Source organism: Felis catus, chromosome D2 (genome assembly GCF_018350175.1).
Source record: "Felis catus isolate Fca126 chromosome D2, F.catus_Fca126_mat1.0, whole genome shotgun sequence".
NCBI classification, from domain to species: domain Eukaryota; kingdom Metazoa; phylum Chordata; class Mammalia; order Carnivora; family Felidae; genus Felis; species Felis catus.
In genome coordinates, this window is record NC_058378.1 from 50040135 (window position 1) to 50054398 (window position 14264).

Sequence of the window (14264 nt, forward strand, 5' to 3'; positions counted from 1 at the left end):
CATGTCTCCTCTGACCACTTCTATTCAACACTGTACTAGACGTTCTAGACCGGACAATTAGGCAAGAGACTGAAATAAATGCATCTAGTTTAGAAAGGAAAACTACCTCTACTCACAAATGATATGATCCCATATATAGCAAATCCTAAGGAACCCACTGAAAAACTATCAGAATAAATGAGTTCAGCAAGGTTGCAAAATACAAGATCAATATAACAACAATAAATTTTGTTTCTATACACCAGCAATGAGCAATCCAAAAATGAAATTGAGAGAATAGCTCCTTTTGCAATGGTATTGAAAACAATACTAGGAATAAATTCAACAAAAGAAGGTCAGAGCTTATACCCTGACAACTAAAAAATGTTCTTAAAAGAAATGAAAGAGCAGGGGTGCCTGGGTAGTTCAGTCAGTTAAGTGTCCGACTTTGGCTCAGGTCAAGATCTCACAGTTCATGAGTTTGAGCCACGTGTCGGGCTCTGTGCTGACAGCTTGGAGCCTGGAGCTTGCTTCAGATTCTGTGTCTCCCTCTCTCTCTCTCGCTCTCTGCCCCTCCCCGTTCACAATCTCTCTCTCTCAAAAATAAATAAACATTAAAAAAATTAAAAAAAAGAAATGAAATGAAAGAGCCAAATAAACGGAAAGGCAGCCCATGTTAATGTAACAGAAGACTGAATATTGTTAAGATATCAATACTATCCAAAGTGATCTACAGATTCAATGCAATCCCTATTAGAATCCCACTTGGCTTCTTTGGAGAAATGGAAAAGCTGATTCAAAAATACAGAAAACACAAAGGATCCAGAAAAGGCAAAACAATCTTAAAAAAGAAAAATAAAGCTGGAGAACTCATGCTTTCCAATTTCAAAACTTACACAAAGCATTAGTAATCAAACAGTAAGGTACTGGCATAAAGAAAAATAGAAGTCAGTGAAATATAATTAAGAGTCCATAAATAAGCCCATGTATCCATGGTGAAGTGATTTACACTCAGGGTGCCAAGACAAGGCAATTGGGAAAGAATAGTTTTTTCAACAAATGGTGCTAGGACAATTGGATATCCACATGCAAGAGAATGAAGTTGAACTTTTCTCACACCAAATACTAACATTAACTTGAAATGGATCAATGACTTAAATATAAGAACCAAACTATAAAACTCTTAGATGAAAACATAGGAGTAAACCTTCGTGATCTTGCATTTGGCAACTTTTTTTTAGATAGGATACCAAACATAGAAACAACAGAAACATAAACAAGTTAAACCTCATCAAAATTTAAAACTCTGCACTTCAAAGGGCACAGAAAAGACAACCTACAGAATGGGAGAAAATATTTGTAAATCACATACCTGACAAGTTGAATATATAAACAACTCTTACAACTCAATGACAAAAAGACAATGCAATTTTTTAAATGGCCAAACAGTAAGAATAGACATTTCTTTAAATGGCTAGTAAGCACATGAAAAGATGCCTGGGATGCTCAGGTAACTCAGTTGGTTAAGCATTCAATGACCGGTTTTGGCTCAGGTCATGATCTCATGGTTTGTGGGTTTGAGTCCCGTGTCAGGTTGTGCGCTGACAGTGCAGAGCCTGCTTGGGATTCTCTCTCCCTCTCTCTCCCTTGCTCATGCTCTATCTCTCTCTCAAAATAAATAAATAAACATTAAAAAAAAAAAAAAAAAAGATGTCCAGCACTATAAGCTATCAGGGAAAGGCAAATCAAAGCTGCAATGAGATACTACTTCACACCAATAGAATGACTATAATAATAATTAAAAAATACATATGCAGATAATAACAAGTGTTGGTGAGGATGTGAGAAATCAGAAGCCACACACACTGCTGGTGAGAATGTAAACCTACGTAGCCACTTTTGAAAAGAGAAATGGGGAAACATGAGGAAAACAATTTTGTTTTCAGTAATCATATTAATAATAATACATGTAATGTTATTCTGACACTGTTTTGTACATAGGTAGGGTAAAGCAAATTAGTAATTTTCTAATTTCATTATCTTCAAAGTCAAATGGAATTAATTCTCTAGTGGAAAAACAAAGATACACATGTAAGGTAAAAGAGGTTAAATAAGAACTCTGCAGGTCTGCATCTGAATTGGATTCTCCTAGCTCTGGTCACTGAAAGGCCTAGAAACAATGACCAATCCATAGCAGTGTGTATTCCTATGCCTAGACTGTGATGCTGAGATGCCATTTTCCTCTAAAAGGAATCAGGACTTCTTATGGCTGCTTCCAAGTCTGGCATCAGAAGTGTACGAGACGATGCTGCAACACCTCATCAGATCAGGCAGAAACAAAGCAATCAAAGACTACTAGGATCATGTCAAAAGAATCCAGGAACCCACTGGCCATATATGGGATAAATATGAAAGAGTATCAAAAAGGATAACAAGTTCAGTGGAAGGAAACACTCAATGATATTAAATTCTATGAGCTGAAAATGACACTAAAAAAAAAAGTCACTTTTGGAGAATCATTCTGAAAACTAACAAAAAGAATCAAATATTCATCCTGCTTGTATAGAAATGGGTAAGCAAATAGATGAGGGGAAGTTTCCCTTTAGTGGGGTATTCCAGCTAATAAATTAAGAGCAATTTGAACAGAATATCACCATTTTACATCCTTAATAAATTAATGGATCTAGCTAGGCATTGAGGCTCAACAGATTTTATTTTATTTTATTTTTATTTTTTTTTTAATTTTTTTTAACGTTTATTTATTTTTGAGACAGAGACAGAGCATGAACGGGGGAGGGTCAGAGAGAGAGGGAGACACAGAATCTGAAACAGGCTCCAGGCTCTGAGCGGTCAGCACAGAGCCAGACGCGGGGCTCGAATTCCCTGGCCGCGAGATCATGACCTGAGCCGAAGTCGGACGCTTAAACAACTGAGTCACCCAGGCGCCCCGGCTCAACAGATTTTAAAATCGTAAGATGATTTTATGTGCCTCCTAAAAACAAACACCACAATCTATGGAGCAGTCTTGACAAAACAACAAAAATCAAACCTAAATCTAATCAAATTCTAGATGTGTTGTCCATAGGGTAGCTGTAACCACATGGTTATGTACATTCTAATTAATTAAGATTAAATAAAACTAAAATAAAATTAAAAACTTAGTTCTTGGGGCGCCTGGGTGGCGCAGTCGGTTAAGCGTCCGACTTCAGCCAGGTCACAATCTCGCGGTCCGTGAGTTCGAGCCCCGCATCGGGCTCTGGGCTGATGGCTCAGAGCCTGGAGCCTGTTTCTGATTCTGTGTCTCCCTCTCTCTCTGCCCCTCCCCCGTTCATGCTCTGTCTCTCTCTGTCCCAAAAATAAATAAACGTTGAAAAAAAAAATTAAAAAAAAAACCAAAAAACAAAAAAACTTAGTTCTTCTGTCTCATTGGCTACATTTAAAGGTCTTAACAGTCACAAGCAGCCACACTGGACAGCTCAATGATGTACAGATCATTTCCATCATCAGACAGATCTATTGGTATTGTTCTGTACCATTTTATAGGAAATACAGAGGAGAGGAGCCTCATAAACTGCACTTAAGGATGTAATGCAATCCACAGAAACCAAAATATGAGAAACTCTACACATCAAACACGCAGTTTCTTAAATGAATAAAATATAAGAGGAAAAAAAAAAAAGAGATGTGTGCAGGGGATTTGCAGATTAAGAGATTGAAAAGGGATAGTGAGAAATAAACCAAAAAAATCTGATAAAACTAACTTATGGTGTTTATTAATGCAAACTTGAAGGAAGAAATTATGAAGAAAAGAAGGAAATGATTATCATAAAAGTCATGGTTCCTTCTGCAGGGAGGACTATGACTGGGACAGACACACGGGTTACAGGTGTAACCTCATCTAATCCATTAACTTAGATGGTTGTTTTTATGTGGTTTTCTATAATCTGTATGAAGTTTTACTTCAAAAAAAAATTTACATAAAATCTCTTAAAGTGCCTAAGTGCTACTCAGTGAATTATATTAGGAATATGATAGTGATTGGGCCTCTCTTGAGAAGTGATATTTAAGCTAAACTGAATGATCAAAAGAAGCCAGCCTTAAGAACATCAGAACATTCCAGAAGAGAAAACTGAGGGTTTTCTAAGATGGGATTAAGCCTGTTAAGTTTGAGAACTTAATGAATTCCGGTGTGACTAAAGAATAGTGAACAGGGAAAGAAAATTTACCAGTGTCACGGATTTGTTTGCTTACAAATAGTAGAAATTATAAATGTTAACTCAGGGTCATGAGGTATATCCTAGTTATAAAACACAAAATATTTCAAATATATGAAAACTTATGTGCAATGCTTCAAAATAAAGATTAACACTACCATCCACATTTTCCTTTTCTCCATAACACATGCACATAGTCTACCTAAACCCAAAACACATTATTGCTTAGGATGCATAAAATAAGTAGTCCAATATCTGGGGGAATGTCCTATTATCTTACAAAAATGAGGAGCCAATAACAAATAGGCAATCCTGAAATCACATAATCTTCTTTTAGAACAATTCCTTAGATGTCTCTTAAGTCAAACATATTATTTCAGCCTTACCTCCTCTAAATCCCAATCATGGGGCGCCTCCACATGAAATCTGGAGCAGTCCAAAGAATCAAGCTTGTGCTTACATTCTCTTGAAGGCTGGCTGACACGGAACAATCCTCCGAGTTCCTCCCTGGAATCACCATCTTCTTCTTCATTGTCCTCTGTCACTGAAGAGACACCATGACGAAAAAGTGAGAAGAAATCTTCACCCTAAAGGACTGAGGGTCCCTGTTTGTGGTAGGTATGGCGGTGCCCCTGAGTGCATCAGCTATAGGCAGAGAAAAGGCCAGGGAACTACTGCTCACAATGTCTGGAGGACTTAGGCCCTCCTGCAAGAAAGCAACAAAGAATCCAGTAAGGAGATATAATATTGGGGGCTGGGAAAGGAAAGGACACTTAAAGGCAAGCTTTTAACCAGCATAAAGCCATTCTCTTGAAGACTGCTGAGTCTCTAATCACCAACAGCACTTAGGCAAAACCTGAAGGGAAATCAGTACACACCAACCCTTTGATTCAATGCTCTGCTCCTATACACTCCTTTGGCATTGTTCTGACCACACAGTAACTAGTGACCACAATACAAAATGCACCACTTTGTTCTTTTCTGGCACTCAATTCTACCCAAAAAAAATCCCATGAAGGACCTTGTATAGAGGGTATAAAATGACATGAGAGAGAGTACTCTCATCAACAGTTTTATGGCAAACCTGTGAGCTGATGATTAAAAACATCTGCCACATACAAACTATGACAGTCAGGGATATCATACGGATATCAAAAGGACCACCCAAATCCTTCAGTCAACTTCATCTCCTTTCCAGAAAATTGTCTAAGAAACTAAAACGTTTCTGGATCTGAACTAGAGCTCTCACCTGTCCCATAAATAAGCTTTCGAAGGTTTGGAGTCGCCTGTTGCTGCCTCAGAAAGGCCTCAGCTGCCTTTCTGGAAAGGTCTTCCTTCCACTTGAGAGCGCCTGAAAGGACCAACACCAACATCAGTTAAGTCTGTTTATTTGTCCTCTCTGTATTCATCCTGAAATCCTATGAGGTGCAATATTTGAACAGTTAACAAAATCTCCAAAAGAGCAGACTCCCAAATGTAGACATTCTTTTTTTAATTTTTTTAATGTTTATTTATTTTTGAGAGAGAGAGCTAGATCATGACAGGGGAAGGGTAAAGTGAGAGGGAGGCACAGAATCTGAAGCAGGCTCCAGGCTCTGAGCTGTCAGCACAGAGCCTGATACGGGGCTCAAACCCACACACCACTAGATCATGATCTGAGCCAAAGTCAGATACCCAACGGACTGAGCCACCCAGGTGCCCCTGTAGACGTTCTATTGGTAGAACATTTTCAGTGTCAAGTTTATACCAACAGCTACATTAAATTTAAGCACACCTGAAGTTTCTGTGGAATAGTTATTTTCTTCCTTGTAATCTTCTTCCTCTTTGAGTAAGTCTTCTACATCACTCGTCTCATCAATTAAGTTCTCTGACCCCAGTCTCTGACCACTGGCCACTTTAGAAGACTCTGGAAACTTTTTCTTAATAGCCTCTTCATTTTCTGAGTCCTCGTCCTCTGTACTGAGAGAGGAGCTTTCTTCAGTTTCATCCCCAGATGCAAATGCCTCTTCAGCTGTGCAATGACCTGAATCTGAAGTGGTGAGGGTTGCTTTTCTGATTGTCAAAGGATTCTCCAGATTCAAACTGTCACTCAAACCATTAGTTTGTAAAAGTCCTGGTTTACCACGGTCTCCAACAACCCTAGATTCTAAACTATCCCTCTCTCCTGAAGTGGAATCCTCTTCTTCACTGCTTTCATCAGCTTCCTCTGCGTCTCCTTCTTCCTCTGAACTCCTCTCAAGGTCATCATCACTATCAGCAAATGCTGGCAAATCCACCTCATTGTCTTCTTCCATCTCCTCAAGTCTCTGTCGTTTGACACCTTTACCCACCATATACATTTTATTAGTCATTTCAGCATCTGCTTCCTCTTCCGATTCATCAGCACTAGAGCCATTTTCCAACCTGTCGCCTTCAGACATCTCTTCATCATCTTCTTCATCACTATCTCCAGACTCATCTTCCTCATCTCCAAAAATGGCTTTCCGACGCACTCGACCGGTTTCCAAATCTATCTGCCTTTCTTCTTTTGGCATCCAGTGTCTATATTACCAAGTAAACACAAAATAACTCAATTTGTACAATAACTGGCTACTCTAGGAATGGCAAGTCAATAATTATGCACAGAAACAGAAAATAATATCATGGAATGGTTATAAATAACACAGCATAGAAAGGAATGATTTGATAAAAACTAGAATATATGATATGCAAACTCATGCACAGTTCCCTAACACCTCCCTTCAAACGAACTTACAGAGAATCAAAAGGTAAACTTCAAAAACAAAAATTCTGGCATTAGGGAAAAAGTGCTCCAAAGGGAAGTGACTGTTTAATCAATCTTTTAGAAGACTGATCTTTTTTTTTTTTTTTAAGGAAAAAAAAAGTTATTTTTGAGAGAGAAAAGAGCATGAGTAGTAGAAGGGAAGAGAGAGAAGGACACACAGAACCTGAAGCAGGCTCTAGGCTCTGAGCCACCAGCACAGAGCCCAATGCGGGGTTCAAACTCACAGAACCATGAGATCGTGACCTGAGCCGAAGTCAGACGCTGACCCAACTGAGCCATTCAGGCATCCCAAGACTGACCATTTTCAAGCTCCAAATAGATGGTCCTTAAATGACTGACTCCAGATCCAAGGCAAGGAAAGTACAAAGTAAGCCTGGAACACATCCTATTGTGTCAAAAGCAGTGCTCAAAGGCTAACAGGGAAGTGCCAAAAGGACAGGAGACAGACTGGAGGGACCATATAGGCATGAAAAAAGAATGATAGCAATGGGATGATGACAAATGGAATTTTTTAAAAAGTCAATTAGTCAACAGTGTTATTAAATAAAAAGGTGTAAGAGCTTCCTGTTAAAGAATGACAGCTAACGAATGTAAAAAGAATAACATATTAAGAATATTGTACTTACCTACCATGCTATACCATCCGCTAGTTAGAGCAGATGAATGTTTCCAAAAAATTTTCCTTTGTTTGCACACATTTATAATAAATTCTAACCTAGATAATTTCAATCATTTTCAGACTGATTTTTTATTGGGAGTCATACATAAATCACTACAATAAAACCAGAACATTCACTATGTATAAGGTATACAAATTCCCAACCCAGACTGAAAATAATTCACATAAGCTAGATATTAGTGGATACTGACCCAGAAGATAATATAAAACAATTTAAAGAAAACTTTTAGAGACAAGATATGTAGCTTCTCAACAGCCACCTGAACGAGCTTCCTTACTCTGCCTGTACTAGTATTTGGCCACTAAGAGAAAGCCAAGTGGCCTCAAGTCTCCTAAGAAACCAAAAGCAACCTACAGAAAACATTTTGTGACATCTGAGGAGTATTCTGGGTCTGCTAAAAACTGAATCTTGTATATTTCAAGAATACCTCCACGTAACATCACATAACTGAAAAGCCCTCAGAAACATATGTACATATAAAGCAGAGCAAACAAAACAAAACCAGCTTGGAATGCATCCCACCAAAATGTATATTGATGGCAGAATTATGGGTGATATAATCTTATAATTATAGGTAACATATTTTTTATGAAAAACAGGAAAATGGTAAACTTACCCTTGATTATCTATATCCTCAGATCCCAGTGGTTTAGAATCAGAAAAAAGTGTCACTCTACTTGAAGCCATCTTGGCATCAATAGTGGAATGGGTGGAAATGAGGCTCTGTACCAGTTCATGGGTGGGCCTCACCTCGTCCTGCCAAGGCCACCAAGAAAGGGAAAGTGAGGAATACACAAGGATTCTGAAGAGAGACACACTGGTTTCAATCAGTTTCTCAAAATTATCCTAAACATAGTTCCTAAAATCATTTCTTACTGCCTCAAAAATAAATAAATAAAAAGATAAAAAATAAAGAAAATTCTTATAACCAAGTCTAAAATTGACCTCTGTCTTCATTAAACCTTTCCCAGTTCATGGAGTATACAACTTGATAACCTAAATACTTAGCTACACAAACCGTAAGTGCCAATGCTACAGAAAATATTTATTCTGGCCCAATAAAACCCCTCTGCAGAATAAAGAAATGAAAATCTGGAGTCCATTAAAAAATATTCTGTCTTTTGATCCAAAATTTTCATCTCAAGGAATTTACTGCATAAAAAGATCCCTCCCAATAAGCAAAACTGCATAATCGAGGGTACTAAGTGAGGCAATGTTCAAACCAGGGGAATCTAGGGGTGACCCCCCACCCCCCGCCACAGACTGCCAAGGGTTGGTTCAATGAACAAGGTTTATCCATACAGCAAAATATCACACAGCTCTAAAAAAAAGACCAAAGCAGCTCTACAAATACTAACAGGGAACAACGGAATCACATATTCTTTGGTGCCCCCCTAAAGTTGCAAAAGCATTTAAAGTTGAAGCCCATAGGGGCGCCTGGGTGGCACAGTCGGTTAAGCGTCCGACTTCAGCCAGGTCACGATCTCGCGGTCCGTGAGTTCGAGCCCCGCATCGGGCTCTGGGCTGATGGCTCAGAGCCTGGAGCCTGTTTCCGATTCTGTGTCTCCCTCTCTCTCTGCCCCTCCCCCGTTCATGCTCTGTCTCTCTCTGTCGCAAAAATAAATAAACGTTGAAAAAAAAAAATTTTTTTAAAAGTTGAAGCCCATATAATATTACTTCTCTCTGTCTCACAGACACCCCTACACACAAAGACCATATATGTACACAAATACATGGTATTGACATGTAATATGTAATAATCTAAATATACATAATATAATCTAGATAAATAAATATATGTTTAGAGAGAAAAATTAAAAAAGAGAAAAACCAAAGAGAGCTAAAAAACATACTGATATTGTGCAGGCATACTCCAGAGATACTGTGGGTACAGTTCTAAACTACCACAATAAAATGAGTCAAATGAATTTTTTGGTTTTCCAGTGCATATAAGAGTTAATGTTTATACTATACTGTAGTCTATTAAGTGTGCAATAGTATTGTCTAAAAAAGCAATGTGCATACTTTAATTAAAAATACTTTATTGCTAAAAACCGCTAATCATTATTTGAGCTTTCAGTAAGCGATAATCACTTATCACAGATCACTGTAACAAACATAATAATGAAAACAATCGTTAGAATTGCCATAATGTGACACAGAGACACAAAGTGAGCAAATGCTGTTGGAAAAAATGGCACCAACAGACTTGTTCGAAACAGGGTTGCCACAAACCTTCAATTTGTAAAAAAGGCAAATTTTTGGCAAAATGCAATAAAGCAAAGCACAATAAAATGAGGTATGCTTGTATACAGAGAGATGGGAAGTACAAGTACAAACCGCATGCAATGTTCACACTAGAAGACCTAGGATCCCCTGTGTGTACTGGCAACAGAGTGGAGGACATGACTTTTAGTTTCTCCTTGGTAAAACTACATCATCTGTATATTTACAATACGCATTGTGGTTTTTACCATAATTACAAATAGAGATAAAAAAGCTTCAGTATGTAAAAGCTGACTACATCACTTCCTGTGACTTTCCTCTCACCGATTCCTGGAAGCCATGGCTGCCGCCAAGATCAACATAGACCGCATCTTTGTCATACAGCACACCACCAACTCCAGATAGCGGCGCATAAACCAACTTCTCTTTCTCATTTAAACAGCGCTTCTTTTGTTGTTCAGGAAGCGCACAGGGGTCTGGGAGGAAACTGACGTCACTCACAGCAAAATCTCCTACACCTGGAAGACAGACACAGAAAGACGGCTTCAGCTACAGGCGTATCAACTGTTGGCAAAAATGGCCCACAGGTGGAAGGCTTCAACCACAAGGGTATCATCTGACACTGGTCCTGTGCCTCTCTAGCTAGCTGACACCATCAGAGCAGAGGGATTTGGTCAACTCAACACCTTTGTGAGCTGAGGCAGAGTCGGGTTAGTCTCGAAACTTCTAGCAATGTAGCTCTATCTTGCTTGGCCATTTTTCAGCTTTCCTGAGAAATGAAGCAAGCCATCCTAATGGTTCTACAAATAAGGTATATTTTATAACAAAACGATACCTGGCATGTGAATTTGGCTTTTACTTTTCAAGTGTGCTCCTCTTAAATAACCATAAAGAGATACTTTTCGGTCACACTTGATATTTTTTCGAATATCTTCTGGGTTTGTCAAATCTTCCATCCTAGAAAAATAAAAACCAATCATATAGCAGAAATAAATGTCAAAGTTCTTGTACCTCCCTTCACATGTCAAAGATGGATCAAATTCACTAGTTCACTAAACATATTGTTTAGAAAATTATAGAAAATACAGAAAAAATGAAGCATAGTTCGCCATCTACCAGAGGAAAAGAAGCAAACAAATGATTGTATCGCTCTTAGGCTTTATGAGATATACGTTCTGTGAATAAGACACCAGAAATGGGAAATTATGTGCAACAGGGGTCAAGAAGAGATTAGAACATATCCAGAAAACCCCTTCATGGAAGAAGATTAAGCTTTAACCTGAGTTTTTTGGTGTGCCTTGAATTCTGGCAAGTAGAGAAAAGGGATTCCAGGCTGAGAAGACAATTTGAAAAAAGGCATAAAGGAAAGAAAGCACAGGACACATCTGGGTGACTGGAGCACAATGATTCAAAGACAGTTATCCCTGAAAATTAAGGTTCAAAAAGCAGGATAGGACCACATCTTATAGCCTTAAATGCTCCAAAATCCTCACATTTTTCTGTTTCATACTTTACTCCTGAAGCCACAGCACCTTTTAGGTAATGATACAAAGAAGTAGATCTCTTCCACCAACTACAATGCCCCCTTACTATTAAAAAATAAGCACAAAGTAAGCTCTATTACTGCTCTTTTTCTAACCTTTGTAGCTTTGAAATATATGGGCCAGGAAGAAAAACTTCACATGCAGTTTTTACCTGTCTGCCAAGATATAGGGATGAGAGGTCTGCCACGTAAGAGGCCTAAACTTCATAACTGTAATAAAACGGCCCAGATTGTGAATTTCTTGGTTTTGATATTCTCCATGTACCATTCCAGAAAGGTAGAACAGCTTAGCACCCTAAACATTAAAAAAGCAAAAAATTAAATTTCAATTAAATTATTGTCAATACTACATCAAAATAAAGATGTGTAAATAAAACGCAATCCTATGGGAGACTTCTGGCATGCCACTTCTCAATGTTTCCTGAACTTCTCTGCCTCTTTCAGGACTCATCTTGTTAAGGCTTAGTACAGTCAGAACTGCAAATACATTTAGCTTCAAGACTGCTCTCCAGCCAAGTAGTGGTGTCTGGAGTATTGCATGGAGAGGGCAGTGAGGCTCCTAGACACATGAAAAATTCTATGACACTGAGCCACAGCAGTATGCAGGGGAGGGTGGAGTGGCGATATGTATGCACTGTAGTTGCTGGTCCTATAATTAGGAGAAACTTCTGACAAACTCTTTTAAACAATCACAAATGTAAAATACTTAGAACCAGATACTGCCTGGTGCTGGGGGGCTACAGAGTAAAGGAGATATACCACAAGATCTGAAATACAGACTATTTTGAGAAAATTGATATATAAGAACAGATATATAAAGGAAATTCCAAAGGTGAATCCTGAAGGGATGTTTGTTAAGCTCTCCTACTCCTCCTATTTTTTTTTTTTTAAGATTATAGTGTTAGTATTCAAAAACTAATTCTCTTCCTACCGGGTAAACTTCTGTCCAGAACCGGTGTTTTAATCGCTTCTTTGTCTTCTTCAGTTGTTTATTATACTTAAAGGAATCTAAGTGAGTGAGAACGCCCATAATTTTAGGAAAGCCATGTACTTGACAGATGTTTAGAAACTCAAATGTTTCCATTTCAAAACCAAAGCTGGCATCTATAAGCATCAGAACCTAAAAACAGAAAACACAATTACTCAAGGAAACTACCCAAAATAGACCATAAGCAAACTATGGTCCGTGGACAAAATCTGAGCCATGACCTATTTTATAACTAAAGTTTTATTGGAACACAGCCACATTAATGTATTTATGTATTGTCTACCCCTGTGCCTGCACTCCAACTACAAAGTAAGTAGTTGTAAGAGAAAGTATGACCCGCAAAGCTTAAGATATTTACCAACTGGCCCTTTACAGAAAAAGTTTGCCAACTCCTATTCTAGACTAAATCAAAGCATTACTTAGGGATCATTATGACAGAGAAAATACTACCCTCTGACATTCCCCAAAAGGCAACCATGAGGCAATAACCACCACAATATAAATTTCCACTTCAAGAATTTGGATATATTAGAAATAACTCAGAAAAAGCTAGGTCTAACTTGCCCCTCACCTGGAAAAGTCCTCACTTCAAGAAACAAAGTTTTGTGTAAGGTATTTTTAAGCCAAATAACAGGTCTCTAACAGGAAAACCAAATAACAGATCTCTGACATCCAGAAAATGGGACAAAGTGGTAATCAATGAAAAATAGCAAAAATATAAGAAAATCAAACATTTTCGTTTCAGTCTTCTAACAGAGGAAAAAAAAAGTTGCTGGGAGATATACAGTAGGAAAACTCTTCTATGTTAATTTGTAACATGCAATTGCTCAGACACTAAAAAAAGCTTCCAGTTTAGAATTAATCCAAAAATAGTAAAACTATGAATGCTAAGAAAATAGAAGCATATAAGACAATCTTTAAAATTTTGACTCTTCTGGGGCACCTGGGTGGCTCAGTCAGTTAAGTACCTGACTCTTGATTTTGGCTCAGGTCACGATCTTACAGTTTGTGAGTTCGAGCCCCATGTTGGGCTCTGTACTGGCAGTGTGGAGCCTGCTTGGGATTCTCTGTCTCCCTTACTCTCTGCCCCTCCCCTGCTGGCTCTCTCTCTCTTAAAAACAAATATACATTAAAAAAATAATAATAAAATTTTGACTCTTCAAACATGCAAAATAACTTCAGAGCTGATTCTTCTAGAAGTAAGAAACTTCCAGTTTTAACAACATATTAAAGACATCTCTGTTCTCACCTTTTTGTAGCTAATTCAAAAAACCACACACACAAAACCAGAAAAACTTATCTTTGGTTAAATTAAGGAACAGTCATAATCCTAAAGCACAAAATACATGAAGGTGGGCCACCAAGCACTACGAGAAAATGCAGCCGCCACTGCAGACCGCAGGCCAAGCTGGCGCAGTTCTTCCTCGCCACTGGACCAGGCTGAAGGTGAGTGAGCTTGCAGTAGAGTATCACCACACCCCATCTGACACCATAGCGTGCCAAGGGGCAAGTGGTTTGTTGTCGAATCACAAGAATAGGTAGTAAACAGTCCTTTAGCGGACAATCTTGTCAACTAAATATAAATGAAGCCTGTATTATTCCTTCAATGCACACACGTGCACATATACATAAATCCATGTACTGTATGTGTCTTTGCTGGGACTTAGGAGGCTTTATGACAGACAACCCAGAGCAGAGCGATCAACATAAGTTAAATAAATTATGGTACATACAGCGAAATACTTAAAAAGAATGAAGTTGAGCTATAGTACTTACATACCTTTAAGACACATTAAATGAAAAAAAGCAAAGTACAGAACAGTGTATATAATAAACAGTGTGTGCTTTA

The 14264-nt window shown here is 38.2% G+C and overlaps 1 protein-coding gene across 16 annotated transcripts in view; it reads right to left on the reverse strand.

The window, feature by feature from the left end:
- The window catches only part of BMS1 (BMS1 ribosome biogenesis factor), a 94671-nt gene that overhangs the window by 27268 nt on the left and 53139 nt on the right, over positions 1 to 14264 (reverse strand). For all 16 annotated transcript variants that reach the window (XM_045040353.1, XM_045040346.1, XM_045040356.1 and 13 more), the window contains 8 exons: positions 12359 to 12547; positions 11580 to 11722; positions 10720 to 10841; positions 10209 to 10402; positions 8275 to 8414; positions 5968 to 6734; positions 5443 to 5544; positions 4580 to 4737 (listed from right to left, as the gene is read on the reverse strand). In XM_045040353.1, coding sequence (XP_044896288.1) covers positions 4580 to 4737; positions 5443 to 5544; positions 5968 to 6734; positions 8275 to 8414; positions 10209 to 10402; positions 10720 to 10841; positions 11580 to 11722; positions 12359 to 12547 — 1815 coding nt within the window. The remainder of the gene's footprint in view (positions 1 to 4579; positions 4738 to 5442; positions 5545 to 5967; positions 6735 to 8274; positions 8415 to 10208; positions 10403 to 10719; positions 10842 to 11579; positions 11723 to 12358; positions 12548 to 14264) is intronic.